This window comes from Entelurus aequoreus, linkage group LG09 (genome assembly GCF_033978785.1).
Source record: "Entelurus aequoreus isolate RoL-2023_Sb linkage group LG09, RoL_Eaeq_v1.1, whole genome shotgun sequence".
NCBI lineage: Eukaryota > Metazoa > Chordata > Actinopteri > Syngnathiformes > Syngnathidae > Entelurus > Entelurus aequoreus.
The window spans coordinates 5,060,853-5,088,467 of record NC_084739.1 but is presented as its reverse complement, the minus strand read 5'-3'; the positions used below and the strand labels follow the sequence as shown (position 1 = coordinate 5,088,467).

The window sequence follows — 27,615 nt, the reverse complement described above, 5'->3', positions numbered from 1 at the left end:
GGTTCCTACATTATATATCAATATATATCAATACAGTCTGCAGGGATACAGTCCGTAAGCACACATGATTGTATTTTTTTATGACAAAAAAAATTAAAAATCTTGAATTTACTCACCTGTAATTAATGAAAAATGTGATGAATCTGATTGTTCAAAAAAACTATTTGACATCCCTGATCATGACTACATGAAAACATTTTGAAAAATAAAAATAAACTCAAACTCAAACTCAAACTCAAAAGTTGAGACGACATGATGTAAACAGAAATGATATGCAATTGTGTGATGTATATGCTGTAAGTGTGTTCATGTTCGAAATAAACTAAAAGAAAGAAAAAAGAAAGAAAGAAAGAACCACTGCTATAAGTAGAACTACAAGTAGAACTACAAATACTCCCATGATCCTCTAGAAGTGACGCAACGTCTCCCTCTGCCAGTCTCTGCTGCCTAGCAACAAACATTACCGAGCTAGCAATGCGACCTAGCCGCTCTCGTGCGCAACGTAGCTAACTTGGAGCCTTGAGCAGCGGGGTGGGGGCGACACCTTTTCAGCGGGCAAATGGCACCAATTTAGCGGCGTCGACTTAGTTGTATTCGCTGTTACAAGGCTTGTGTTAAAGTATATATGTAGTTTTGTTTTTTTTGCCACACGACAGTATCAGAAGGAGCGTTTTTTCCTTCCTTCTAAGGAGCTAACCTTGGGCAAGTCAACGTCAAAGAGTCACTTTCTTCACCTAATAGTGTGCGACACCGGATGACTTGGAACCTTATTGTGCAGGTAAGTCATGGGTCGTCTTTTTGTTGCTTGTCACCCCCCACTGGCGAGCAGAACTGCACCGAGGAGCGAGAAGCTGTTGGCCACTTTCGAGCTTGTATGTGGAGAAGAAGATGAAGAAGCTACAGGCGTCAGTAACAGCAAACCATGACAGTCAAGGAGTGGTCTTAGATCATGTCGCTCTATGCATTGAATCATTTCACTTTTGCTTTCAACACTTGATTATCAGGAGGTCTAGGCTGGGAAATAACAGTGACTGTGTTGCAAAGGTGTGGTGGGGAAGCTGGAATTATGCCTTTTTAAAAAACAACATTCCTTTAAATCAGTGGTTCTTAACCTTGTTGGAGGTACCCGAACCCCACCAGTTTCATATGCACATTCACTGAACCCTTCTTAAGTGAAAAAGAAAATGTTTAATTTTTTTTTTCAAATTCAAGACAAAGTTATGCTTTTTTTAACCGTGCATGAACTCACAACAAATTACACACCTACAAATCAGATGGAAAATTAGAGGGAACATTGTTTGAAGGTATCCTAAAGACTTAGACTTAGACTTCTTTTTTATTGTCATTCCAATTTTAACTTTACAGTACAGATAAGCCGATAGGTAGAAGTTTTTATTTACACGATTGATTGATTGAAACTTTTATTAGTAGACTGCACAGTACAGTACATCCATCCATCCATCCATTTCCTACCGCTTATTCGCTTCGGGGTCGCAGGGGGCGCTGGAATCACCCTATCCCCAGGTGCATGTCTTTGGAGGTGGTACATATTCCGTACAATTGACCACTAAATGGTAACACCCGAATAAGTTTTTCAACTTGATTAAGTCAGGGTCCACGTTAATCAATTCATGAGTCTGGTGTGTCTTGACCGCTGCGGCGGAGGCTCTGCCGAACCCCTGAGGCCGACTCACCGAACCCCTAGGGTTCGATCGAACCCAGGTTAAGAACCACTGCTTTAAATACAAAACCCAAAACCAGTGAAGTTGGCACGTTGTATAATTCGTAAATAAAAACAGAATACAATGATTTGCAAATCCTTTTCAACTTATATTAAGAATTAGAATCAGAAATACTTTATTAATCCCCGAGGGGAAATTAAAATTTTCAGCACAATCCCATTCAAGATCAGACAAACATTACAAGGAGACAGAACAGGATCGCTGACAGGGTCTTCCAACTTCCGGCGCCCCCTTACAAAAATAAAATAAAATAAAAAAAGTTGCCACCTTGTCTTGGGCACTAATACACCCCCATACCATCACAGATGCTGGCTTTTGAACTTATATATATAACATATAACAATCCGGATCGTTCTTTTCTCTTTGGTCCAGAGGACACGATGTCCACAGTTTACAAAAATCAGACCAAACAATTGAATAGACTGCAAAAACAAGATATTTGATGTCCAAACTGAGAAACTTTGTTTTTTTTTGCAAATAATCATTAACTTAGAATTTAATGGCAGCAACACATTGCAAAAAAGTTGGCACAGGGGCATTTTTACCACTGGGTTACATGGCCTTTCCTTTTAACAACACTCAGTTAAATGTTTGGGAACTGAGGAGACCAGTTTTTGAAGCTTTTCAGGTGGAATTCTTTCCCATTCTTGCTCGATGTACAGCTTAAGTTGTTCCATTGTCATATTTTACGCTTCATAATGCGCCACACATTTTCAACGGGAGACAGGTCTGGACTACAGGCAGGCCAGTGTAGTACCTGCACTCTTTTACCATGAAGCCACGCTGTTATAACACGTGGATTGGCATTGTCTTGCTGAAATAAGCAGGGGCGTCCATGATAACGTACCTTTCAGCATTGATGGTGCCTTCACAGATGTGTAAGTTACCCATGTCCATCCATCCATCCATTTTCTACCGCTTGTCCCTTTTAGGGGTAGCGGGGGGTGCTGGAGCCTATCCCAGCTGCATTCGGGCGGAAGGCGGGGTACACCCTGGACAAGTTGCCACCTTGTCTTGGGCACTAATACACCCCAATACCATCACAGATGCTGGTTTTTGAACTTTGCGCATATAACAATTCGGATGGTTCTTTTCCTCTTTGGTCCAGAGGACACAACGTCTACAGTTTACAAAAATCAGACCAAATCGGACTCGCCAGACCACAGAACACTTATCCACTTTGCATCAGTCCATCTTAGATGAGCTCGGGCCCAGCAAAGCCGGCAGCGTTTCTGGGTGTTGTTGATAAATAGCTTTCGCTTTGCATAGTAGAGTTTTAACTTGCACTTACAGATGCAGCGACAAACTGTAGTTACCGACAGCAGTTTTCTGAAGTGTTCCTAAGCCCATATGGTGATATTCTTTACACACTGATGTCGCTTTTTGATGCAGTACCACCTAAGGGCTCGAAGGTCCGTAATATCATCGCCTGCATGCAATGATTTCTCCAGATTCTCTGAACTTTTTGATATTACGGACCGTAGATGGTGAAATCCCTAAATTCCTTGCAATAGCTCGTTGAAAAATGTTGTTCTTAAACTGTTGGACAATTTGCTCACTCATTTGTTCACAAAGTGGTGACCCTCGCCCCATCCTTGTTTGTGAATGACTGAGCATTTCATGGAAGCTGCTTTTATACCCACTCATGGCACCCACCTGTTCCCAATTAGCCTGTTCACCTGTGGGGTGTTCCAAATAAGTGTTTGAGCATTCCTCAACTTTCTCAGTCTTTTCTACCACTTGTGCCAGCTTTTTTGAAACATGTTGCAGGCATCAAATTCCAAATGAGCTAATATTTTCAAAAAATAACAACATTTTCCAGTTTATACGTTAAGTATCTTGTCTTTGCAGTCTATTCAATTGAATATAGGTTGAAAAAGATGTGCAAATCATTGTATTTTGTTTTTATTTACAATTTACACAACGTGCCAACTTCACTGATTTTGGGGTTTGCACTTGTCATTTCCAATTTTAGTGTTTTGTTTGCAGGAAATCGAGGTGTGTTAACACTTTTTTTCAAGTATATCGTCAAAGAAGCTTGTGTATACAACAGTTAAATATACTCTATTGGGGTTCCTAACCTTTTTGACACCGGGGCCCAACTTTTCCACCACAGAGGGCCCTGTGGCCCAATCAAATATTAACACGGAATTAGTAATCCTACTCTTGATTTTAATCATGTTCAATAATGATATCCAACCCAGTGTCTTTTTAACTAACCATTGTTGAGCCGCAAGCGCCACCTCCAGCCGCAGTGGTACTCAGTTGTAATACACTTGTCCACCACTTGGGGAAGTAATGACAATAACAAACAAATAGAAGAAGTCGGGAGCTAAAGTCATAGAACTGTTTCTTAAGCGCAAATATTATGACTAAAGTGGTGAAGCTGTATTTTCATTTGCACTTAAATTGTATTTACACTATATGTAAGAAACATTTATTGTTTAAATGTATTATTATTAAAGTTAGTTTACCTATTTTAACACTGAATAATGATAAGTGATTGGATGCACATTTATTTGTTATCATTGTTTTGAGTCCCATCTTTTGCTGTATATTTGATTAGTATTTATTTTCGTAATCAGCCTGACCTAAACCTTGATAATTATCTTTGTGATTAACACATGATTTAATATCACCTGACAAGGGTTGTCCTTTTAAACTGTAAATGGGTTAGATATAATTATTGAATATAATTAAAATTAAGGGTTAGATTACAAATTCAGAGTTAATATTTGAGTGGGCCCCAGGCCCCTCTGTGGTGGAAAAGATAGGCCCCAAGGTCAAAAGGTTAAGAACCCCTGATCTAACTTACTGACAGTTTAACAGGACAAACCTTGCCAAATGATATGAAATATGTGTTAAGCTCAAAGATTATTATCAAGTCTACGGTCAGGCTGATTAAGAAAATAGATACGATCAAATATATCGTAAAAGATGGGACTCATAGAAAAAATGTAATCGATAAACTAATTTATTAATAATAATGATAATAATAAATATGCTTCTTAAATAAACTGTCAATAAAATTTAATTGCTAGTGACAATACAGTCACTAGCAATTCAGTCATATTTTTTGCGCGCAAGAAACTTCTCTCTGACTGAAGTTCCAGACTTCTTCTGTTTATTATTGTTATTACTGCCCCAAGTGGTGGAAAAGTGTATTACAACTGAGTACCACTGCAGCCCAGAGCTGAGAAACATATTTTCTGAAGGCCCCGTAGGGGGCACCATGGTTAAGAAACACTGCAATACGTAACACTATTTGGCCAATTGGTTATAACGCGGTTGTCCAAAGTGTGACACAGGGGCCATTTGTGGCCTGCACCTTTTTTTTTAAATTTGATTTGATTCTGTGAATTTCAAAATGTCTTATTGAATATGGCTCACAAAAAGCAAAAGTTCAGAGAAAAAGTTAAAATCGTTATAAATGAGCAGGTTGACCTGTTGCTGTAATACGTCAACGTATCCGCCGTATTGGATGTGGCGGATCTACCCTTTAATCTAATGAAAGGAAATTGACCGAACTTCATAAGGCATTTTTCTTTGTTGTTTGGAGGTTGGTTGCATCGTGGGAATCTACAGTATTATGAGAAGCAGCAACGCACATCACATTCCCAAACAATGACGATGAACAGCCAGGCAGCGAGGCAGAGTGAAGGTCAAATGTCAGGCGCCAAATGAAGTTCTAAATAAATGGGACATACAGTAGCTACACGTGTGTGCTCTTACCGAAAAGTTTGAAGTCCTTATACTTCAGAACTATATAGATTGAATTTAAATGTACAATATTCTAACATTCTTAGCCACAAAGTCGTAATGGCTAAATACAGTAAAAGCCAAATAATTTTTTTGTCTTTCTTGTGAAAGTTAATAAGCAATCTGGTTTGGACTGTAAACCTGTTGGTACAATTCCATGCAGCAGATTGATGAGACATCTTTTCCGATTGCGCTTGCTACATCCAACATGGTGTTGACATATGAGTTAGTGTGTGTGTTTGTGTATCTATATATATTTATATGGACAAGCGGTAAGTGTATATATATATATATATATATATATATATATATATATATATATATATATATATATATATATATATATATATATATATATATATATATATATATATATATATATACGTCTATGGTGCAGCCCACTGCTTGGCTTTTGGTTGGAAGATCAAGGCTTGCGATAGTACTAAGGAGTTGCCAGAATTAGGCCTTAAAGTTTCCTGTTTTGAACACTTTGTTTGACCTTTAGTGAAATCTGTAAACAGTCATAGACCAGTGGATAAGACGTAAGCAGTGTGTCTGGGCGTGCCGTGGTTATTGAAGGCGCAAAAACTAGGGATGTAGCGATCAAGAATTTCATGAAAAAGTATGTGATCGCCATTGCCAATTAATGCCTTTAAATGCCGATCACAAACGCAGATCTCCTTTGGATGATCATGGAGTTATTTTTAGTCCGCCGACTGACAAGCAGCTAGCAGCTAATTAAGTGTGTCATACACATTGTGAAACCACTCTCTTAACATAATAATAATCACCTCTGTTACGGCAAATAAGTTGAATTTGTTATTATCCAACGTATCATCATCAATTAATGTTATAACTGAAGGTTGAGGCTAAACATGTTACACACTGAGAGCAAGCCAGGATTAGGCATGCTAATTGCAAAAATAACCGCTAAGCTATCTTGAAACACTGCCAAGAAATAAGTGCTTCGTAAAGTTTAAGAAAACTAGATGGAAACACATTGCAGCAAAAATTAAGCAGTTGTTAACAGGAAATTAACAAGTAGATAAATAAGAGTCTCTCTCTCTCTCTCTCTGTAACAGCAATTGTTGGTTTGTCAGCATTGTCACAGTCAGTACATGGCGGATTGCTCTGTAAATTGGTGGTGTCAATACCAAGGGAAGTATCAGTATATGATCAATACTAATAAATGATAAATGATAAATGGGTTATACTTGTATAGCGCTTTTCTACCTTCAATGTACTCAAAGCACTTTGACAGTATTTCCACATTCACCCATTCACACACACATTCACACACTGATGGAGGGAGCTGCCATGCAAGGCGCTAACCAGCACCCATCAGGAGCAAGGGTGAAGTGTCTTGCCCAAGGACACAACGGACGTGACTGGGATGGTAGAAGGTGGGGATTGAACCCCAGTAACCAGCAACCCTCCGATTGCTGGCACGGCCACTCTACCAACTTCGCCACGCCGTCACTAGAGTGATTACCTACCATATGTTGATATGTTTATTTTTTCAGAGTCCTTTTTGTTGTTTTTGTACAAGTTTACAAACTCACGGAATAAGTTTGAGGGCAAAAACCAAAGGATATAAATAAGTAGTAAATAGAAGTGTTTTCTTTTGTTTAGTTATTGTGTACTCTTAACTTTGTTTTGATAAAACAATTGTATATAATAGATGTATAAGGAACTAGTTTAAATATTGTGTTGATATTGTTAAGCTGTCAGTGGCACTCACCCTAAATCAGTGGTTCTTAACCTGGGTTCGATCGAACCCTAGGGGTTCGGTGAGTCGGGCTCAGGTGTTCGGCGGAGGTCAAGACACACCGACTCATCGTGTAAATAAAAACTTCTCCCTATCGGCGTATTACGGATACGGCAACAGCAGAAGTCACACTGATTTGCAGGTGTGTAATTTGTTGTGAGTTTATGCACTGTTGGTTTTGTTCTTTGAACAAGGTGATGTTCATGCACGGTTAATTTTGTGCACCAGTAAAAAAGCATGGTAACACTTTAGTATGGGGAACATATTCACCATTAATTAGTTGCTTATTAACATGGAAATTAGTAACATATTGGCTCTTAACTAGTCATTATTAAGTACTTATTAATGCCTTATTCGGCATGGCCTCATTATAACCCTAACCCTCTAACCCTGGCCCTAACCCTCTAACCCTAACCAAATAACTCTAAATTAAGTCTTTGTTACTTAGAATATGTTCCCCTAGTGTCTAAAAAACTCTAAATGAAGTCTTTGTTACTTAGAATATATTCCCCATACTAAAGTGTTACCAAAAACATATAACTTTGTTTTGAATTTGAAAAGAAACCACATTTAATTTTTCACTAAAGAAGGGTTCGGTGAATGCGCATATGAAACTGGTAGGGTTCGGTACCTCCAACAAGGTTAAGAACCACTGCCCTGAATACATTTAAACATTTACAGGTAATACAGGATCAGTAGTGGTATTGGCCAATCTCACTCTTGGATGATCATGATCTGTTTTGGAATCGGCGGCATTAAACCCTGATCGGAACATCCCAAATAAAAACTAAAACAACAAGGATGCCTGCTTGCCTCGTAGGTGCATAAATAATACATTTATAATAGAAGCGTATGGTGCCCAAAGATTCTTATCTGTAATGTTGACCTATCTTTGCCCATCTTTAGTGCACAAACTGTAATATAAATATTTATATGAGTTTTATATCTTTACACCCCTTGTTTGTGATGTGGGAGGAGGCCGTAGTACCTGGAAATTATATACTCGCTAAAGAGACGCTCTAACGGCGCTTCAAACATGACTCTTCATACTGGTATGGCTGACATGTCATAGAAATGTCGCCCTGCACTGATATACACAAAACATGAATATAAGATCATGCAGAAGTCTTTCACAAAACTGTTTTCAACACATGTATGCATGTTAGCATTCATTTTCACTTGTGTACGTCATCTGTCCAAATGATTCTCAATGACTAATATTCTTGTGTTTAGACTACACATTGTGAGTCCTGGCAGTGTGTCGAACGTCACCACCACACTGCCAGTGTCCACTATGAACAGCTTTCCCTCAAGATGTTGTTTAGCGTTACACCCAGCAGCCGCAAACATATCGCAGACCGACTTACCATGCGGAGTCTGCATAATAAACACATCAGCCAGCCTTTCCAAACAAGCTCCTTGTAAAATGGATTGCTGTTCCAAACTAGCACATGATGAAATCCATCTTAAATTCATCCTTGTAGTTTATTAAGAGTCCTTACTCCTTATACCATTAATATAGTTTTGTAGGATTAAACATTTTCGGGGGATGAAATTGAAGTTTTGAGTCAAGATGTGAACAAAAGCAGTTTTATTTTTCTGTCTAGTCACGTTACTTGTTTTTAGTGCGCCGCTATGCAGTCTTTAACTTGTGAGGATGCACCAGTAAGTAAAAAGGTGGTAGTGGCCGAATAGAACACATCATATTAGCCAAAATGCTTCAAGCTCGTAATGAATGGATCAATTAATTAATTACAGCGGAACCTCGATTTACGAACTTAATTGGTTCTTCAACAGGGTTTGTAAATAGAAAAACCTCACCGTGCCCCACCCTTATTTGGCCCTGTTTACACTGCACACCAAATTTGATTTTTTTTTGCCCTCAAGTGACACAGATGAGATTTGTTTGCCACTGTAAACGATCCAAAGTGCTTCAAATCAGATCTTTTTGTATCAAATTCAGGCCACATCAGGAGGCTGTCCAAATCCGATTGGAATCTGATCTTTTCAAATGTGATTTCAGTCTAAACACAATGCGACCTGAATGTGACTTTTTGTCTGCTTTGGGCGAGCTACGTCTTTTGTGTGCACGGGGAAAGATACAGCCCCCCAGCGGAAGTGGATACTTCATCACGACATCCAGTTTCTAATTTTCGTTGCAGCATTAGCCAATAGTGCACAAATATAAGGCTATATGTAATATATAAATATATATTTTCATTCAGAAAAAATAGCAATTGTTGAAAGACCGGCATTGACGCTGTGGCATATTTGCCTAAGTGTGAGTAAAAAAATAAAGCTAATGTAGATCCACATTAATGTCCTCTACTTAACAGCCATAAAAAGAATAAAAGCCTTCCAAGTATAGTACACTATATATATCCATTCATACATTATATTACTTTAATTTAATTTCACATTTTTGGGGATAGGCTGATTGGCAACACTAAATTGACCCTACTGTGTGAATGTGAGTGTGAATGTTGTCTGTCTATCTGTGTTGGCCCTGCGATTTATTTTATTTTGTAGTAGTAGTAGCGACTTCCTTGTTCATTTACGGAATTTGCCCAACCTTCTTTGTTTTCACTTTATCGAACGGCGCGTGCAAGTGACGTCGAGCCCACATTGGGGTCACATTTACACAGGAGTCTGATAAAGATCACATTTTACTTGCAGTGTAAACAGTCCGCTGGAAAAAAAATTCTACAATAATTTGGAAAAAATCTTATTTGGGCACACGGAAATGAGAATAGAAGAGACCCCTTCCATCCATCCATTTTCAACCGCTTGTCCCTTTCCCGTTTTTTATTTTACTTTTACACATTTTAAAAGGCATTTTTTTGTTGTTTCAATGTAAATAGTTGGACATTTACAAATGATACACAGATTGGATTGGATTTGATCATTTGTACTGTAGCAATTAGGGATGTCCGATAATATCAGACTGCCGATATTATCGGCCGATAAATGCTTTAAAATGTAATATCGGAAATTATTGGTATCGGTTTCAAAATTATCGGTATCTGTTTCAAAAAGTAAAATTTATGACTTTTTAAAACGCCGCTGTGTACACGGACATAGGGCGAATTACAGAGCGCCAATACATCTTAAAGGCACTGCCTTTGCGTGCAGGCCCAGTCACATAAATTCTACGGCTTTTCACACACACGAGTGAATGCAACGCATACTTGGTCAACAGCCATACAGGTCACACTGAGGGTGACCGTATAAACAACTTTAACACTGTTACAAATATGCGCCACACTGTGAACCCACACCAAACAAGAATGACAAACACATTTCGGGAGAACATCCGCACCGTAACACAACATAAACACAACAGAACAAATACCCAGAACCCCTTACAGCACTAACTCTTCCGGGACGCTACGATATACACCCACCGCTACCCTCAACCCCGCCCCCCCAACCCCGCCCACCTCAACCTCCTCATGCTCTCTCAGGGAGAGCATGTCCCAAATTCCAAGCTGCTGTTTTGAGGCATGTTAAAAAAAATAATGCACTTTGTGACTTCAATAATAAATATGGCAGTGACTAGTGGCATTTTTTTCCATAACTTGAGTGGATTTATTTTGGAAAACCTTGTTAAATTGTTTAATGCATCCAGCGGGGCATCACAACAAAATTAGGCATAATAATGTGTTAATTCCACGACTGTATATATCGGTATTGGTTGATATCGGAATCGGTAATTAAGAGTTGGACAATATCGGAATATTGGATATCGGCAAAAAAGATATTATCGGACATCGCTAGTAGCGATTCATTTCATATTGAGCATATAAAAATCCATGTACATAATACATGTTTGACATGTTTGATTTGATTTCTATATTAGAAATTAATTTGACACATTTTGATAACAAATCAATTCAAGCAGCAAAAAAATCCCCCAAAAACTATTTTGGCAAGTTGAGCCAAAAGAACTAGTCGGGCCGAAATTACCTTACCGAAAAGCTCTTTCTTAATATTAAATATACCTTCTTATTTTTTTTCCAACCGTGTGTTGGAAATATGTATGAAATATGTACAAATATTGCAACTGAAATTTTTTTTATTGATTGTTTTACCCCGGGTAAATAAAGATTAAATATATAAATACATGTAAACCTGGAATTAATGACTACATTACCCAGAAGGCTTAGAAGAAGAATGCCTTTTTTATTGTCACTATACTTAGCTACAAGGAGATTAAAAGCAGCTCCTTCTCAATAGAAAACAGTATAATAGGAATGGAGAAATTAACAAAAAGTAGTGCAAATACATAAAGTAAGGAATAACAGGCGCATTGCTCTGACTTTGTACAGTATATTTCCGAAAGTAGTATGGCAGTGCGGGTTATTGCACATTTAGTTACTAATATCAATATTTCTCAGATTGAATGGTAGACAAGACTGTAGACAGGAACAAGAAGTAGGTCCGAGTTGCGTGGGAGGATGACAATTGTGCCGTTTGAGCAATAAAGCGTTAATATATTGTTACACGTCGCTGTTCCTGATTCATCCACACTAGGTTATTGCTGGTTAATGCTTCAAATGACCATATTGACAAGAACATTTTGGTGAAATACTATGTGAAACTGCAGTCTATTTTTTTTAGATATATTTTTTGATTGCATGGTGACAGGGGTGCTTGCATCACATCGCCGCCAACGCTAAGGTGAGACCAACGACAGGTGCGACGCCACCATGCTGGAGGAGGACATGGAAGTGGCCATCAAGGTGGTCGTGGTGGGCAACGGTGCCGTGGGAAAGTCCAGCATGATCCAACGCTACTGCAAGGGAGTCTTCACCAAAGACTACAAAAAGACCATCGGCGTGGACTTTCTGGAAAGACAGATCATGTAAGATCATGATGCAGTCGGTGACAATTTGTGGGATTTTGTTGTCATGGTGACGGGAGAGCAGTTATTATTATCTCCTCTCATTTGCTGCATCGTTGGGTTTTAGTGTGAACGACGAGGATGTCCGCCTCATGTTGTGGGACACCGCTGGCCAGGAGGAGTTTGATGCAATCACCAAGGCGTACTACCGCGGTGAGACACCTGTTGCTTCGGTTTCATTGCATGTCTGAAGTCCACCATTCAATATTTAGCACAGGGCCTGCTGAAGATAACCTGAGTATTCTAATGAGAACCAATTCAAGAAATGTATAAAATAGTAAAAAAATGCTCTATTTGGGCATAAAATAAAATGTATTATTTTTTCATTTCTCAGCGATAGTAAATCATAGTGGTAATCTGTGTAAAAGCGGAATTTGTGACACAACCCTTGTAGTAGATCAGATTACTTTGTGCAAGTGCACCTAATGAAGTGTCCCGTGGGTGTTCTGTTTAATCTTCAAAGTCAATCTCCAGTGTCCTTGTTCAGACAGCGTGCAGGTGTGGGGAGTAAATTATGTATGGCGCCTGTCTGCGTGTTTAACTTTCCAGGCGCCCAAGCGTGCGTGCTGGTCTTCTCCACCACAGACAGAGATTCCTTTCAGGCAATCGACAACTGGAAGGAGAAGATCGAAGCGGAGGTGGGAGATATCCCAGCAGTCTTGGTGCAGAATAAGATTGACCTCCTGGAGGAAACACTTATAAAGAAGTAGGTTATGTAACACAGTAACAACGCACATCTACCTGTTTGATTTCTTAAATGTGAGCCTTTTCTTTATTTGCGTTACAGCGAGGAGGCAGAGGGTTTAGCCAAGAGGCTTAAATTGAGATTTTACAGAGCTTCAGTCAAAGAAGACCTAAATGTCACGGAGGGTAAGTTATTGACAATATTGGTAATGATTATGGTTATGATTGATGTACTTTAGACACTTTTAACAAGTTACATTACAGGGAACCTGTTATGCAAAACCAACTTTTCAAAAATCAAATCAACTATGGAGGCAGGGCAAATATATTTATAAAACAACCTTGCCTTCCTTCATTCTTCCTCCAAACCAGCTGTTTGGAATTTGCACATTTTTTCCACCAGTGACATCAGCGGGTTATCCATATATGGTAGAAATTAACCAAAGTGTCTTGCATGAGTCCTCCGTTTTAGTCAATAAGCTCCTTCTTTTGCTCTATCCTCCTGTTGTGGGGCAGACTGGCTCATACATGCACATGCATCCTCCACTGTAGCCATTTGTAATACAAAGTAGCATATAGTTCTAGCTTATATCTGTCATTAGTCTTGCTAAGGAAGGGCTAAAAACTAAAACAAAGATGAAAAGATGCAAAGTGGAGCCATCTAAATAAGACCACCCACAAAACAGCGCATCCTGAAGAGACATTCAGAAAGTGGCTTGAAATCTATCTGTTAAAACATAATCAATGCAAAATTTTGACCAAAGAACCACGATTACATGTTAAGTAGACCACATGAAAGGGTTTATATTGTAGAAAGAAAATATAATATGACCTGTTTAAGAAAAGTCATGTGGTTACATTTGCACAATTCATCATACATTAGTACTTCAACTTACGGGCTTAATTGGTTCAGTGACAAAGCTCTTAACTTTTAAAAACACTTGTACCTCAAATCAACGTCGCCTATTGAAATTAATTGAAATCAGTTCAATTAGTGCTTGTTTCCCCAAAAACAGTAACATTTTAACATGTAACATGCCTTTTAAAAAGAAAAACAAGCTTTTAAATAAGAAATATTGTATCAAAAACAATACAATTGAATGTACTACTAACAACTACAGTTGTTTTATGAGGTAATGTAATAATAGTCAACAGCATTTACCTTGGAGTGTGGACTTCTACAGTATCACTTTCCAGATGCTTCTCTGTCAAACACACCATCAGCAGCTTCTCCATATTTTATTAGCTACATGTCTGCCGTTTAGATAACATTCTTGGCTGGCGTTATACTCATTCTGCTTCGGTATGATGCAGACTAGCAGTGATTCGCTCAGATTGCTTCGCCAAGTTGGCTACACGCTCGGTCATGTTTTTGTTGATTCAATGAATGATCCACTTCTTCTTAGCACTTTCCTTTACACTCATTTTTTTCCTTCCAGTGGTTGGAAAACAAACTTATGTTGATTCCTAGCTATAAGCTAATGCTAGCCAGTAAGACCGGATGTTTTGGTCGAATTTTACTGGGTTCACTGTAACATTTGCTATGCCAATTAGCAGTTAGGAGGCCTGTTTGTTTGCCTGCAACCTGAAGCATAACAATGACCCAAGATACTGTTCTTTTCTCAAAACATTCATAAATTGCAGCACTCTAAAGTTAAGGTACCACTGTATCTGAAAAGGAGTAGGAAGAAGCAGGGATTATATTTACTTCTTCTTACTCCTTCTTCTTACTTTTGTACTCCCTCGTCCCAGGAATAATGCTTTGCTGAAATCTTTTATTTATAAATCTGTATCGCTCTGGAATAACCTGCCTCGAATTCTCACCGGCATTGAAAGTAAACAGGTTTTTAAAGGAAAGTAATTTTTTATCTGAGTCTGTAAATTAGTTTGCTTGTTGATGACTTTTGTTTGGTTTTGTATTGTGTAGTTATATTTATATGGTAATTAATATTCTGTGACTGTAAATTGTTTGCTTGTTGATGCTTTTATTTGTTTCTGTATTGTGTAGTTATAATTATATGCTTTTACTTGTAATTGTATTGAGTTTGTGGACCCCAGGAAGACTAGTGGGTTGTTGTGGCAACCAGCTAATGGGGATCCTTAATAAAAATCTAAATCTAAATCAAATTTACCGATAGTTCAAAAAACACTGTGACTTTTGCATGTTTAAGTTAGGTTCAGTTCCTGTGTGAAAGAAAATAAGATGTTATTATTGCAATTAATCACAAAAAAACAGTACATTGAGACTAAATAGACATACTCGTCTGAAAATGTTGACCTAATTGTACACTACATAATTGATGTCTTACTTAATACTGTAAAATTGTATATCTATGTATTATATGTGGTCTGTAAAATTTTAACTCTAAAACATCATATTTTATTGTATTTCTCTCACAGCTACATTTTTAGTTTTATATCAGGGATTCTTTGTTGCCAAAATAAAATCATTATAACTCCAAATAAATTGTGAAATAATAAAACAGATTACATTTATTCAGCCTATTAATCATTTATGTATTATTTTCCTGACCATTTTTTTATTATTTAATGACATTTTTTTTATTTCATGTCCACTCATTCAATACAGCACATATAACAAATCCATTAAAAATGCAACAATGGAAATTAAAAATGAGTAAGACGTAGTGTTCCAAAATCAACTTTTGGCAGGCGGGATTATTATTTGTTTAGTACATTTATTTAGTTTTGGCAGAATACACCCTAAAGTAATAGCTTTTACTCATAAATTTCTTGATATGGTATACGACCATGTGAATTAATATACATGTTTTATGCTTATAAACAAGGCCTTAATTCTGGATGTTGTGTTTTCAGTGTTTAAGTACTTAGCAGAAAAGTACCTTCAACAACTCAAACAGCAAACGGCAGAGGAGACAGAGGCAGTAAACACCAATAGCAACAAAATAGGTAAGAAACTTATCTGTTCATTTTCCCTCCCCAGTCTAACGTCAGTCATTTTCTCATGCAGGCGTTTTTAATACCACAAGTAGTAATGTCTGCAACCAAAACTCCAGCAATGGCAGAGAAGTCATCACACTTCGACCTAACAAACAAAGGACCAAGAAGAGTAAAAATCCATTCGGGAGTTGCAGCCTCCTCTAGAAGACGACATTGAGTTCATTTTTTTGCAGACCATCAGCAGGTAGCCTCAGTTAGAAACCAAAGTCCACAAAGACTGGGAATGATCTCAGTAATTATACTTAAATAACAATCAGATGATGCTTATTATATTTTCCCCCCAAATGCAATGCAGGAACAATCTCATATTATAAATTGAGAGAGAGGACCGATCAAAAGTTTAGACTTTTTGTGTAATTTGAACCTGCCTGAACTTGAAAAGGCTGAGATAATAGAGGACATTTTATCAAGTAGGATTATGTCATGCCTATTATAGAACTATTTCCAGGACCTTGCCAGGTTAGGATGATAACATTTAAAGGGGACTTATGATGATTTGTGTCAATTTTGCTCAACAGTCATATTTATAACCTTGTCTTTGAGCCCACCCCTCTCCAAAATATCCTAATTATAAAAATGTACACTGGTAAATATATATCTGGAAGACAAAAATCACAGATTCTCCGGTCACAACATTAGGTACACCTGCTCATTTGCTGGTTGGCACAGAGCTGCATAAAAAAGCTGCTTTTACCAGAATTTCTGTCACTACATGTACTAATTCTATAGCTTACCTTCTCCTGTGGTCCCTTAAGCCAAGTTGTAATTTTTCCGTCAAAGTTTAGCGGCTAATCCAGTTTCAAAGGGACCCATGTTGACAGGCGGGAGAGTATTAGACGAGAAGGAATGACATTAGGTCAGTATGTACGAGAATGTCCACATATGTACGACTGTCAATCTGTGATTTCACAAATACCCAACTGTTAAAAAAAGACTGCAAAACCGCCATCTAAAACAAACTCACGCCCAAATGCTTAAACATTATGATTTCGACGCTTAAACACGATTATTGTAGCATTTATAAGTCAGAAAATAGGAACATCCTCATAGGCCCCCTTTAACTTAAAGAGGGAATATTATCAAATAACCTGCTTCTAAATTATTTATATCTAACAGTATATCTTATAGCCAATGATAGTTATTACATACCAGTGATAATTTTCAGTTGAAATTAAATCAATCAAAGTTACAAAATCCGTAGCATGGTTATTATTAGCATCATTATCATCATAAACATGAGCATAACAATTGGATAGCTATTTGTTCTGTCATCTGGTGTTTCATATTTACCAACATGTTTTGAAATACGCCACGAGAAAGTGCGCTCAAACTTTTGACGGTATCGTATAATCCGCAAAGTCGACATATAGTTTTTGGGGAGGGGTTACATTATATACTGGCTTAATAAAAACCTGCATCTCTTTTATTTTTTATTTTTTAAATGGATTTTTGTCAGTACTTAAGTCCATAAGATGGAATTCATCATTTTCACCAACTACTGTACTCATATTATGCTCGTAATGCGTAGAAAATCCAAAATATATTCAATATGAACATAATTTTCTTTTTTTTTTTTAGATCATTTTTTCTCCTCGTACGTCATCTCATTTGAGGTGATTTTTTTTCACTGCTTTTAATTCAGACAGTTGTACACCTGTTCATCTTTATGTATTATCGAGGACGTGCTGAGTATTTTTTAACACACACACGGTTTCTTTCATGATGGTTGGATGCATTTTTTTTAATACAAATCCTAAGTGTTGTATGATGCTATATTGAGTATTTTTTAACACACACACGGTTTCTTTCATGATGGTTGGATGCATTTTTTTTAATACAAATCATAAGTGTTGCATGATGCTATATTGAGCATCATGCAACACTTAGGATTTGTATTAAAAAAAAATGCATCCAACCATCATGAAAGAAACCGTGTGTGTGTTAAAAAATACTCGGCACGTCCTCGATAATACATAAAGATGAACAGGTGTACAACTGTCTGAATTAAAAGCAGTGAAAAAAAATCACCTCAAATGAGATGACGTACGAGGAGAAAAAATAATCTAAAAAAAGAAAGAAAATTATGTTCATACTGAATATATTTTGGATAATTTTCTTTTTTTTTTTTTAGATTATTTTTTCTCCTCGTACGTCATCTCATTTGAGGTGATTTTTTTTCACTGCTTTTAATTCAGACAGTTGTACACCTGTTCATCTTTATGTATTATCGAGGACGTGCTGAGTACTTTTTAACACACACACGGTTTCTTTCATGATGGTTGGATGCATTTTTTTTAATACAAATCCTAAGTGTTGCATGATGCTATATTGAGGTGTTAACAGCTTCAAGGTGCCAAATATTTCCTGTTTAAACACAAACATATTTGAATGTAACTTTCAAAAAGTCAATTATGCTAACCAAAAAAACTATTTTGAAGTTCATTAACGACATTTTAGCTCTCTGACACATTTACCTTAACTTCAAGTCACAACTACACGTTTTTTAGTGCTGTCAAACGATTATTTTTCAAAAGCAGATTAATCACACTTTTTGAATTTAGATTAATTATGATTAATCACAGGTTATTACTGGCATACATATTTAAATTAACTTTAAAAAGGTCTAAATATATAAACACAAATGAAACTTTGCTAGCATGTCATCCAGGAAAATTTTTAAAGTCTGTACCTTGAATGCACTACGTTTACCATATTTTCCGGACTATAGTTTATAAACCGCACCCACTAAATTTTAGAAGAAACAAATATTTTAGCTGCACCGGACTATAAACCGCAGATATATATATTGTGAAATTAGTTATTTGCAGAGAAATATTTTGTATATGTTTGTTTACACATCTTAATTGTTTCCAAACTGTGTCTGTAACACGGCAGTAAAACGGTTGATCAAGCAAAACAGAAGTCATCATCATGGACCCACTAGCTGCAGAAGCTAGGTCTCCAAACAGAATCAATAAGTCCATGGTGACAATTTGGTGAATTTGCTGACAAATTTGTGAAACTGGAACAATACAAACAGAATACCATTGTAAATTAGTAATACTAACACAGACATTGGTTAACGTGTTAGCATATTAGCTAATGCTGATGACGCTAGCTTCATTATGTTACAATAGCACATACAAATATGCATGAAAACAGACATCACACATTGGACAGTTTTGTAACTAAGAATGGTTTTAGTTATATTGTAAAACTTAAACGTTGCTAGGAGTTATGAATGAAGAATCCATACGAGTCCAAAAGTCCAGTCAGGGTATATTTTGAATGGGGGCTCACCAGTCGGAGCCTCCTCACTCTACTTTGCACTTACACGTATGCATTAACCTGATCACTAACCGTACCAACACGCACATTTCAGGTAACCATCTGCGGCTAAGGTAAAGGAGCATGTGAGTACAGTAAAAAAATAATTATACCGTATTTTTCGGAGTATAAATCGCTCCGGAGTATAAGTCGCACCAGCCGAAAATGCATAATAAAGAAGGAAAAAAAACATATATAAGTCGCACTGGAGTATAAGTCATATTTTTTGAGGAATTTATTTGATAAAACCCAACACTAAGAATAGACATTTGAAAGGCAATTTAAAATAAATAAAGAATAGAGAACAACAGGCTGAATAAGTGTACGTTATATGACGCATAAATAACCAACTGAGAACGTGCCTGGTATGTTAACGTAACATATTATGGTAAGAGTCATTCAAATAACTATAACATATAGAACATGCTATACGTTTACCAAACAATCTGTCACTCCTAATCGCTACGTGAATGAGCTAAATAATATTATTTGATATTTTACGGTAATGTGTTAATCATTTCACACATAAGTCGCTCCTGAGTATAATTCGCACCCCCGGCCAAACTATGAAAAAAACTGCGATTTATAGTCCGAAAAATACGGTAATCTGCGTAAATACATGATTGATACGATCACTTTTTGTGATTTTTGCCAACCCTACTTTTTATTCTGTATTTACAGTGGAACATACACGATTGTACTAAGCAATCCTGTTTTAAGTTTAATTTTCTGTTCTATGGTTATCATCACACTTATCCTTTTGGCCGTCACTGGCGCACAACATAAGGATGGCGTTAATCCTTTAGAGCAGGCCTATTCAACTGGTGGCCCGCCGGCCAAATCCAGCCCCCCCGAGTTCCGTTCAAATCTAACATTTTTCTGACAAATCCAACATTTTTGCAGCAAATTCCTTAAAACCCAGGGCTATTATTCTGAAATGTGTAATTCCGACCAAACAAATGTCCACTGCAGACGATGCTGGTTCTCAAAAGAAGAAGAATAGTAAAGGGAGAATTGTTCGAGGGCAAATGTGGCCCCTCGAACAATTGAGTTCAATTTCCCTGAGCTGAGATGACTCGGGTGAACGGCAACGTTTTGTTTGTATTATGAGATATACTGCCTTTGGGGTGTTCCACTTTGGAGGTATTTACACGTTTGGTACAATTTATGTGCCACTTTTACATTTTTCCATGCATTACATAAAGCACAACATTTCAAATATCTTTATTCCTATTGTTTGGTTCTTGTGACTTTGTTCCGTTACAGTAATAGTACTGATTTGAAAACACACTATGTACAGTATCAAAACTTCAGCCACTTTAATGAGGACGCAGAGCGCATGAGAAAGTGGAACGGACGACATACTGTAGCTCTCTCGAACCCACACCATCGGTTATTGACGAGTAAATTGCGCAACACAGCCGCAGCAACAGTGTTGTAATAGTGGCGAGGCGCAAACTGCTCAGTCAGCATTAATGAGTTCATCGTAAACAACGGTACAACAAGCGTAACGATATTACTGACCACTTATGATACGTTTGCTGCCATCATGTGGCGGTAACGAGTACATCAGGAGGTTGCTTTTGTTGACACGCTGAAACTACAGCAGGAGAGAAAGCATTTACGGTCATTCGGACATCAAGGAACGATGTTGGTGAAGACAAGTGGTAATCGATTGTTAGATCAGTAAAAATGTTGATTGTGTGGCTCTGATAGTGCATCACTTCTTGCAACCAGCAGAGGTGCTGTTGAGTACGTCTCAACACGTTTTCCACACAAACCAGTCCCTCCAGGATTTTGCGATGTTGCGATGGCGCAAATTCAACGAACTTCCCCGCTTATTTTGAACAATCGTCGCAATTTTCCCCAACCAGATTTGTCTTTGAGTGGCGCTCAAGCGCGCGCATCAGCTTTCTTGTAAAACTCTGTTTCTTGTGTAGACGAAGCAGGAACAACAATGCGTTGCTCAAACGGCACACTTGTCATTTTCAAGCGTAGCTGAGACCTGCTTCCTGTTCCTGCGATAAGCCCTCCAGGTAATGTAGTATATAAACATTTACTCCCTGGTTTATATGTATTTATATATTTATTTTGCCTTTCTTTATCCAGGGTAAGACAATTAAGAACATATTTTCATTTGCAATTTTACCATGAATTGATTAACGTGGACCCCGACTTAAACAAGTTGAAAAATGTATTGGGGTGTTACCATTTAGTGGTCAATTGTACGGAATATGTACTGTACTGTGCAATCTACTAATAAAAATCTCAATCAATCAAACCTAGCAAAGAGGCAACATTTACATGTTTGAGATGTTGAGGTGTGATGATAATATCTCACCGTTTCTCATTTACAAACAAAAAGTACCTCTATAGATTGATCTCAACCGGTCACAAATGCTGTTGGAACATAAATTAATGTTTTAGACTTAGACTCAGACAAACTTTATTAAGTTGCGAAATTGTGTTAGATGTAAATATAAACGGAATACAATGATTTGCAAATCCTTTTCAACCCATATTCAATTGAATGCACTACAAAGACAAGATATTTGATGTTCAAACTCATAAACTGATTCTCTGAACCCTTTGATGATATTACGGACCGTAGATGGTGAAATCCCTAAATTCCTTGCAATAGCTAGTTGAGAAAGGTTTTTCTTAAACTGTTCAACAATTTGCTCACATATTTGTTGACAAAGTGGTGACCCTCGCCCCATTCTTGTTTGTGAATGACTGAGCATTTCATGGAATCTACTTTTATACCCAATCATGGCACCCACCTGTTCCCAATTTGCCTGTTCACCTGTGGGATGTTCCAAATAAGTGTTTGATGAGCATTCCTCAACTTTATCAGTATTTATTGCCACCTTTCCCAACTTCTTTGTCACGTGTTGCTGGCATCAAATTCTAAAGTTAATGATTATTTGCAAAAAAAAAAAATGTTTATCAGTTTGAACATCAAATATGTTGTCTTTGTAGCATATTCAACTGAATATGGGTTGAAAATGATTTGCAAATCATTGTATTCCGTTTATATTTACATCTAACACAATTTCCCAACTCATATGGAAACGGGGTTTGTACAATATATAACAAATCCCAATTACCATGTACAATATTACAGTACAGTATACAGCGGGCAGCACGGTGGCAGAGGGGTTAGTGTGTCTGCCTCACAATACGAAGGTCCTGGGTTCGATCCTTCGCTCAGTATCTTTCTGTGTGGAGTTTGCATGTTCTCCCCGTGACTGCGTGGGTTCCCTCCGGGTACTCCGGCTTCCTCCCACCTCCAAAGACATGCACCTGGGGATAGGTTGATTGGCAACACTAAATTGGCCCTAGTGTGTGAATGTTGTCTGTCTATCTGTGTTGGCCCTGCGATGAGGTGGCCACTTGTCCAGGGTGTACCCCGCCTTCCGCCCGAATGCAGCTGAGATAGGCTCCAGCACCCCCCGAAAAGGGATACGCGGTAGAAAATGGATGGATGGATATGTAACAGCTGCAGCATAAAATAGAGAGTAGATCCAGCAGAAAATATGCATTATAAACAAAGAGAGGTAGCTAACATAAAAGCGGTCAGGTAATTGACAGATATCATCTATTGGGTGGGCAGGATTGTCCTTGATAGCGAGCAGTTTGTCCAGTGTCCTCCTGTCCCTCACTGACACAAACGCCTCCAACTGCGTGCCAATAGTTTGGCCGGCTTTCCAGATCAGTTTGTCAATCCGGGTTAAGTCCCTTTTGCTGGTGCTGCTCCCCCAACAAACCACTGCAAAGTACAGGGCACTGACAGACTTTTAGATGGACAAACCCTTTTCAAGGTTAATACAAAGACAGAGAATGTCTGCAACTTGTGGACGACAGAGCAGGCAAAGGACAAAAAGGAAGACTTTTGGCAGTGTTTCTTTCTGTAATTATTATTATTATTATTATTATTATCAGTCATAATTGATTAAAACTGTAAAGTAAGTCGACAATATGTGCTTTTACTGCCATCTTGTGTCTAGTGTGCAGTATAAAACGAGTAAAACATCAATACAGAAATAGTTTTTCGATGTTTGTTTCAATTCTGTGCTTTTTCAGGTTCAAATTTCAGTCGATTCGACGTTATTAGAAAAATAATCCTCAGAATATTGCATCTTTTGCCGCTGCTTTCAGAAAAAGCCGCTGCGAATTAGTGCATTTTAGGCCGCGACAATCACCAAAAAAGCCAGCGAAATCCTGGCGGGGACTGATAAAGAACACACCGCCAATTAAAAAAAAAACTCCCCCTGTCAATACAACACTGGCATGGAAAAAGGAGTTCAGGACTTTCAGGGAGAGTGCTGCAATATGCAACAAATATGGAAGTATATGACGAGAAGTTGGTCTAACAAGCACATGAGCTGTTGCAGAAATGTGAACTCATCATACAACCGTTTTCTTTTTTTTCCTTTTTTTTTTTACATAGGTGACTCACACCTGCATGCCTAATTGTTGTTTTTGCTCTTTTGGAAGTGATTGTGCTATCCAACATTCAAATGATTAATGATGTAATAATAACAGTACTATTATAAGAAGAAAAAAAGTGGTCTAGTTGTGTTGCATGCAAAAAAAAAAAAAAAAGCCTTTGTGAGCAATCAGTGAAGGTTTTATTAGGGTTGTTACGCCACAATGCCTTAATCGCGTTTACATTGTCGACCTCAAGGAAGCACTCCAAGCCCTCACACTTGTACATAATCCATTCTTTATTCTCACTTTCTGCTTCTTCAATTTCACGCACTTTATCAGTAAAATAGTCAAACTAATAACCGGGAAATTAGAATGAATCATGTGTGCTGTGACTCAGGTGTGTATATTCTCACATTCAGTCAGAAACATCAAGAAACACGTTTGAAGTCTTTTTGACGACAATAATTCATCATTGTTTCTTTTTTGGTTTTGATGGAATGTAACTTGACTTGTGCCACACGGCTGTTCTGATGTATATTAGGCATATCTGGAATTAATAAAACTCTACTTTCTTCTCTGCGTTGTCCCGGCTTGTGTGATGTCAACCGTTCATGGTGGGTTTTTTTTCATTGAAGCTTTTTTCAAAACAATATTATTCTTATAATAATATTTATAGACAAGTATTGGAACCACACCTTGACAATGCTCACAATAGTAAGATTTGATCATCATTAAAAATATTTTTTTTCAAACAATACACTTTTTGTCTTCATAATACTGTGACTTTGTCATAAAGTATGTATTATTGCTAGTAATATTATGTTTTTTTTAATTTTACTCTTAAAATTAAGGCTTTATTCTCGAAACATATTTTTGTTTCTCCAACAATGCATCTTGTTTACCATCATTTTTTAACTTTATTTGTGTAATATATTTTTCATTATTTTTATATTACTATGCTCATAATATTAATGCAAAAAAAAGAATAAATAATTATTCTCACACTACCATGTTACTTGTAAAATACATATTTTTTTAAATCTTATTAGTACTGTTATACTTTTTCTATGATTAATTATTGTAATACTGCTTTTTTTTCTTATGACTATTTTCATTAAATGTTTTTTTTAGTAATATGACTTTCTCATTTTGCGTTTTTCCCCTCTTAAAATTACGACATTTTAACAAACAAAAAATAATTGCAATTCTTCTTTTTTTTTTTTAAATTACATTTCTGTAAAATTACAATTTCTACTCATAATATGACTTTTCTTGCAAGAGTACAGTTCAGACTTTTTTCTTACATTATATATGGTTTGATTTGATTTCAAACATGCATACAATTACAACGTAATTGCCAGAAATTTGCGTTCTAAGACCTCCGGCTTATTAGTGATTCCCAGAGCCCAGAAAAAGTCTGCAAGCTTTAGAGCGTTTTCTATTCTACTCTGGAATGTCCTACCGGTAACAGTTAGAGATGCTACCTCAGTAGAAGCATTTAAGTCCCATCTTAAAACTCATTTATACACCCTAGCCTTTAAATAGCCCTCTTTTTAGACCAGTTGATCTGCTGTCTCTCTTTTCTGCTTGTCCCCCCTCTCCTGTGTGTAGAGGCTTTCAGGTGGCCACATATCAGTTTCCACAGAGGAGGCGCTAGCTGTTCCAAGTCAGGACCCGGGATGAACCACTGCTCCAGGCGTCAGTTGGTGACGTCTCTGCGCTGCTGACTTGTTTCCATTCAAGGGGATCCCCTGCTGGCCTCACTAATGTTCCAAGGTTTCCCATAGTTCCCATTGGGTAGAGTTTTTTCCTGCCCTGATGTGGATCTGAGCCGAGGACGTCGTTGTGGCTTGTGCAGCCCTTTGAGACATTTGTGATTAAGGACTAGGTAAGTAAACTTTAATTGATTGATTTCTTTAATGTGTTCATTTCTTCTATTATTTGTATTAGCTTGTGTGTGTTTTCTCCTGAACAAAACGCAGTTGTGTCATCTGCAAATAATACTAACTTATAGTACACTATATTGCCAAAAGTATTTGGCCACTGTTGCGTCTGACCAGCCTTCCCTCCCAGGGAATTAAAGTCACTGGTCAATCCCAAATTCTTTACATGACATGTATGCAGAGTAAGAAGGACCATCAAGACAGAATAGGATTATTATCAAGTTTTACTAAAGCTTCAGGAGACCAGCCCACACCACTACAGTCATACCGGCATCTCGAATTGGTCTAACATTCTAACGGGAAGAGACAACTTCTTGAATACGAAAACAGCCCCCACCCTGTCCAGAAAGGAATACAGCCTCATTGTTCTAATACAGAGAAGATAAAAAAGGGAGTACTCCAACTCCCACATTCCAAGCCTTCAAGGTAAGGCACACAGTTTACTTGCGGACATAAGATACAAACACAGAAAGAGTGCAAATGGAAAAACACTAGCTGCTCTAAACATGACTATGAATAAAGAAAGAGCTCTTAAGCATTCTCCACACCACCCATCTAAATGATCAGAATCAGGTGTCCTAATCACTTGGCCCGGCCACAGGTGTATAAAATCAAGCACTTAGGCATGGAGACTGTTTCTACAAACATTTGTGAAAGAAGTGATTTGCAGCGTGGAACTGTCACAGGATGCCACCTGTGCAACAAATCCAGTCGTGAAATTTCCTCGCTCCTAAATATTCCAAAGTTAACTGTCGGCTTTATTATAAGAACATGGAAGAGTTTGGGAACAACAGCAACTCAGCCACGAAGTGGTAGGCCACGTAAACTGACAGAGAGGGGTCAGTGGATGCTGAAGCGCATAGTGCAAAAGAGGTCACCGACTTTCTGCACAGTCTGTTGCTACAGAGCTCCAAACTTCATGTGACCTTCCAATTAGCCCACGTACAGTACGCAGAGAGCTTCATGGAATGGGTTTCTATGGCCGAGCAGCTGCATCACCAAGTCCACTGCAAAGCGTCGGATGCAGTGGTGTAAAGCACGTCTGTCAGGTTCAAACACTGATGACATCTATTAAACAGACAAGAAGCAAGGAATCATGCAGAGACAGAGTTTAATTTGGCTCAATGAGGAGAGACGTTTGGGATTGCACGCTCAGTTACAATCTCCCACCACGCTCTGAGCTAACAGTCCCACGCGCTCCTCTGTTTATTTGGGAGGTCCCTGGTTACATCACTGAGGCCGATTTTAAAAGGAGTGGCCACACATTTCATGCAAAGCAGCTTCCAGTACGCACAATATGTGACGGAATGTGCTGGGGCCTTGTGATTGCCTTGTCTCTGCTTCGTCTGCGTGCTGTCATCTTATCTTCGTTGAGGTCCCTGAAGTCCTTGGCTGTTAGCGGGCTAAAACAAAGATAACATCTGCAGCTGAGGCCACCCCTAAGACGAGAAGTTTTTTCCTTGCACAGATAGAAAAAGTACAGCTTGAGCACAATAGCTAATAACTAAAGCAACGGACTTTAAGCATACTAAAGTTGTGTGATAACTTACACATAATTATTCTAACAATGTCGCCACTGGCCTCTAGAGCACTGGAGACGCGTTCTCTGGAGTGATGAATCACGCTTTTCCATCTGGCAATCTGATGGACGAGTCTGAGTTAGGAGATTGCCAGGAGAACGGTACAATTCGGACTGCATTGTGCCGAGTGTGAAATTTTGTGGAGGAGGAATTATGGTGTGGGGTTGTTTTCCAGGAGTTGGGCTTGTCCCCTTAGTTCCAGTGAAAGGAACTTTGAATGCTCCAGGATACCAAAACATTTTGGACAATGCTCCCAATCTTGTGGGAACAGTTTGGAGCGGGCCCCTTCCTCTTCCAACATGACTGTGCACCAGTGCACACAGCAATGTCCATAAAAACACGGATGACAGAGTCTGGTGTAGATGAACTTGACTGGCCTGCGCAGAGTCCTGACGTGAACCCGATAGAACACCTTTGGGATGAATTAGAACGGAGACTGAGAGCCAGGCCTTCTCGACCAACATCAGTGTGTGACCTCACCGATGCGCTTTTG

General features: G+C 38.1%; 1 protein-coding gene and 1 long non-coding RNA gene across 2 annotated transcripts; both read left to right on the top strand.

The window, feature by feature from the left end:
- The first annotated feature begins 473 nt into the window (after positions 1 to 473).
- LOC133656751 (ras-related protein Rab-23-like) lies at positions 474 to 17,483 on the top strand. The gene is made up of 7 exons (XM_062057591.1): positions 474 to 778; positions 11,917 to 12,133; positions 12,240 to 12,325; positions 12,722 to 12,878; positions 12,960 to 13,042; positions 15,695 to 15,787; positions 15,849 to 17,483. Exons 2-7 carry the CDS (start codon positions 11,979 to 11,981, stop codon positions 15,980 to 15,982), a joined length of 708 nt encoding a protein of 235 aa, XP_061913575.1. The 5' UTR covers positions 474 to 778; positions 11,917 to 11,978; the 3' UTR covers positions 15,983 to 17,483.
- Positions 17,484 to 18,044: 561 nt separating this feature from the next.
- LOC133657079 (uncharacterized) lies at positions 18,045 to 24,176 on the top strand. Its single transcript, XR_009827221.1, has 2 exons — positions 18,045 to 21,201; positions 21,275 to 24,176. It is a non-coding gene; the product is annotated as an uncharacterized LOC133657079 (long non-coding RNA).
- The last annotated feature ends 3,439 nt before the right edge of the window (positions 24,177 to 27,615 follow it).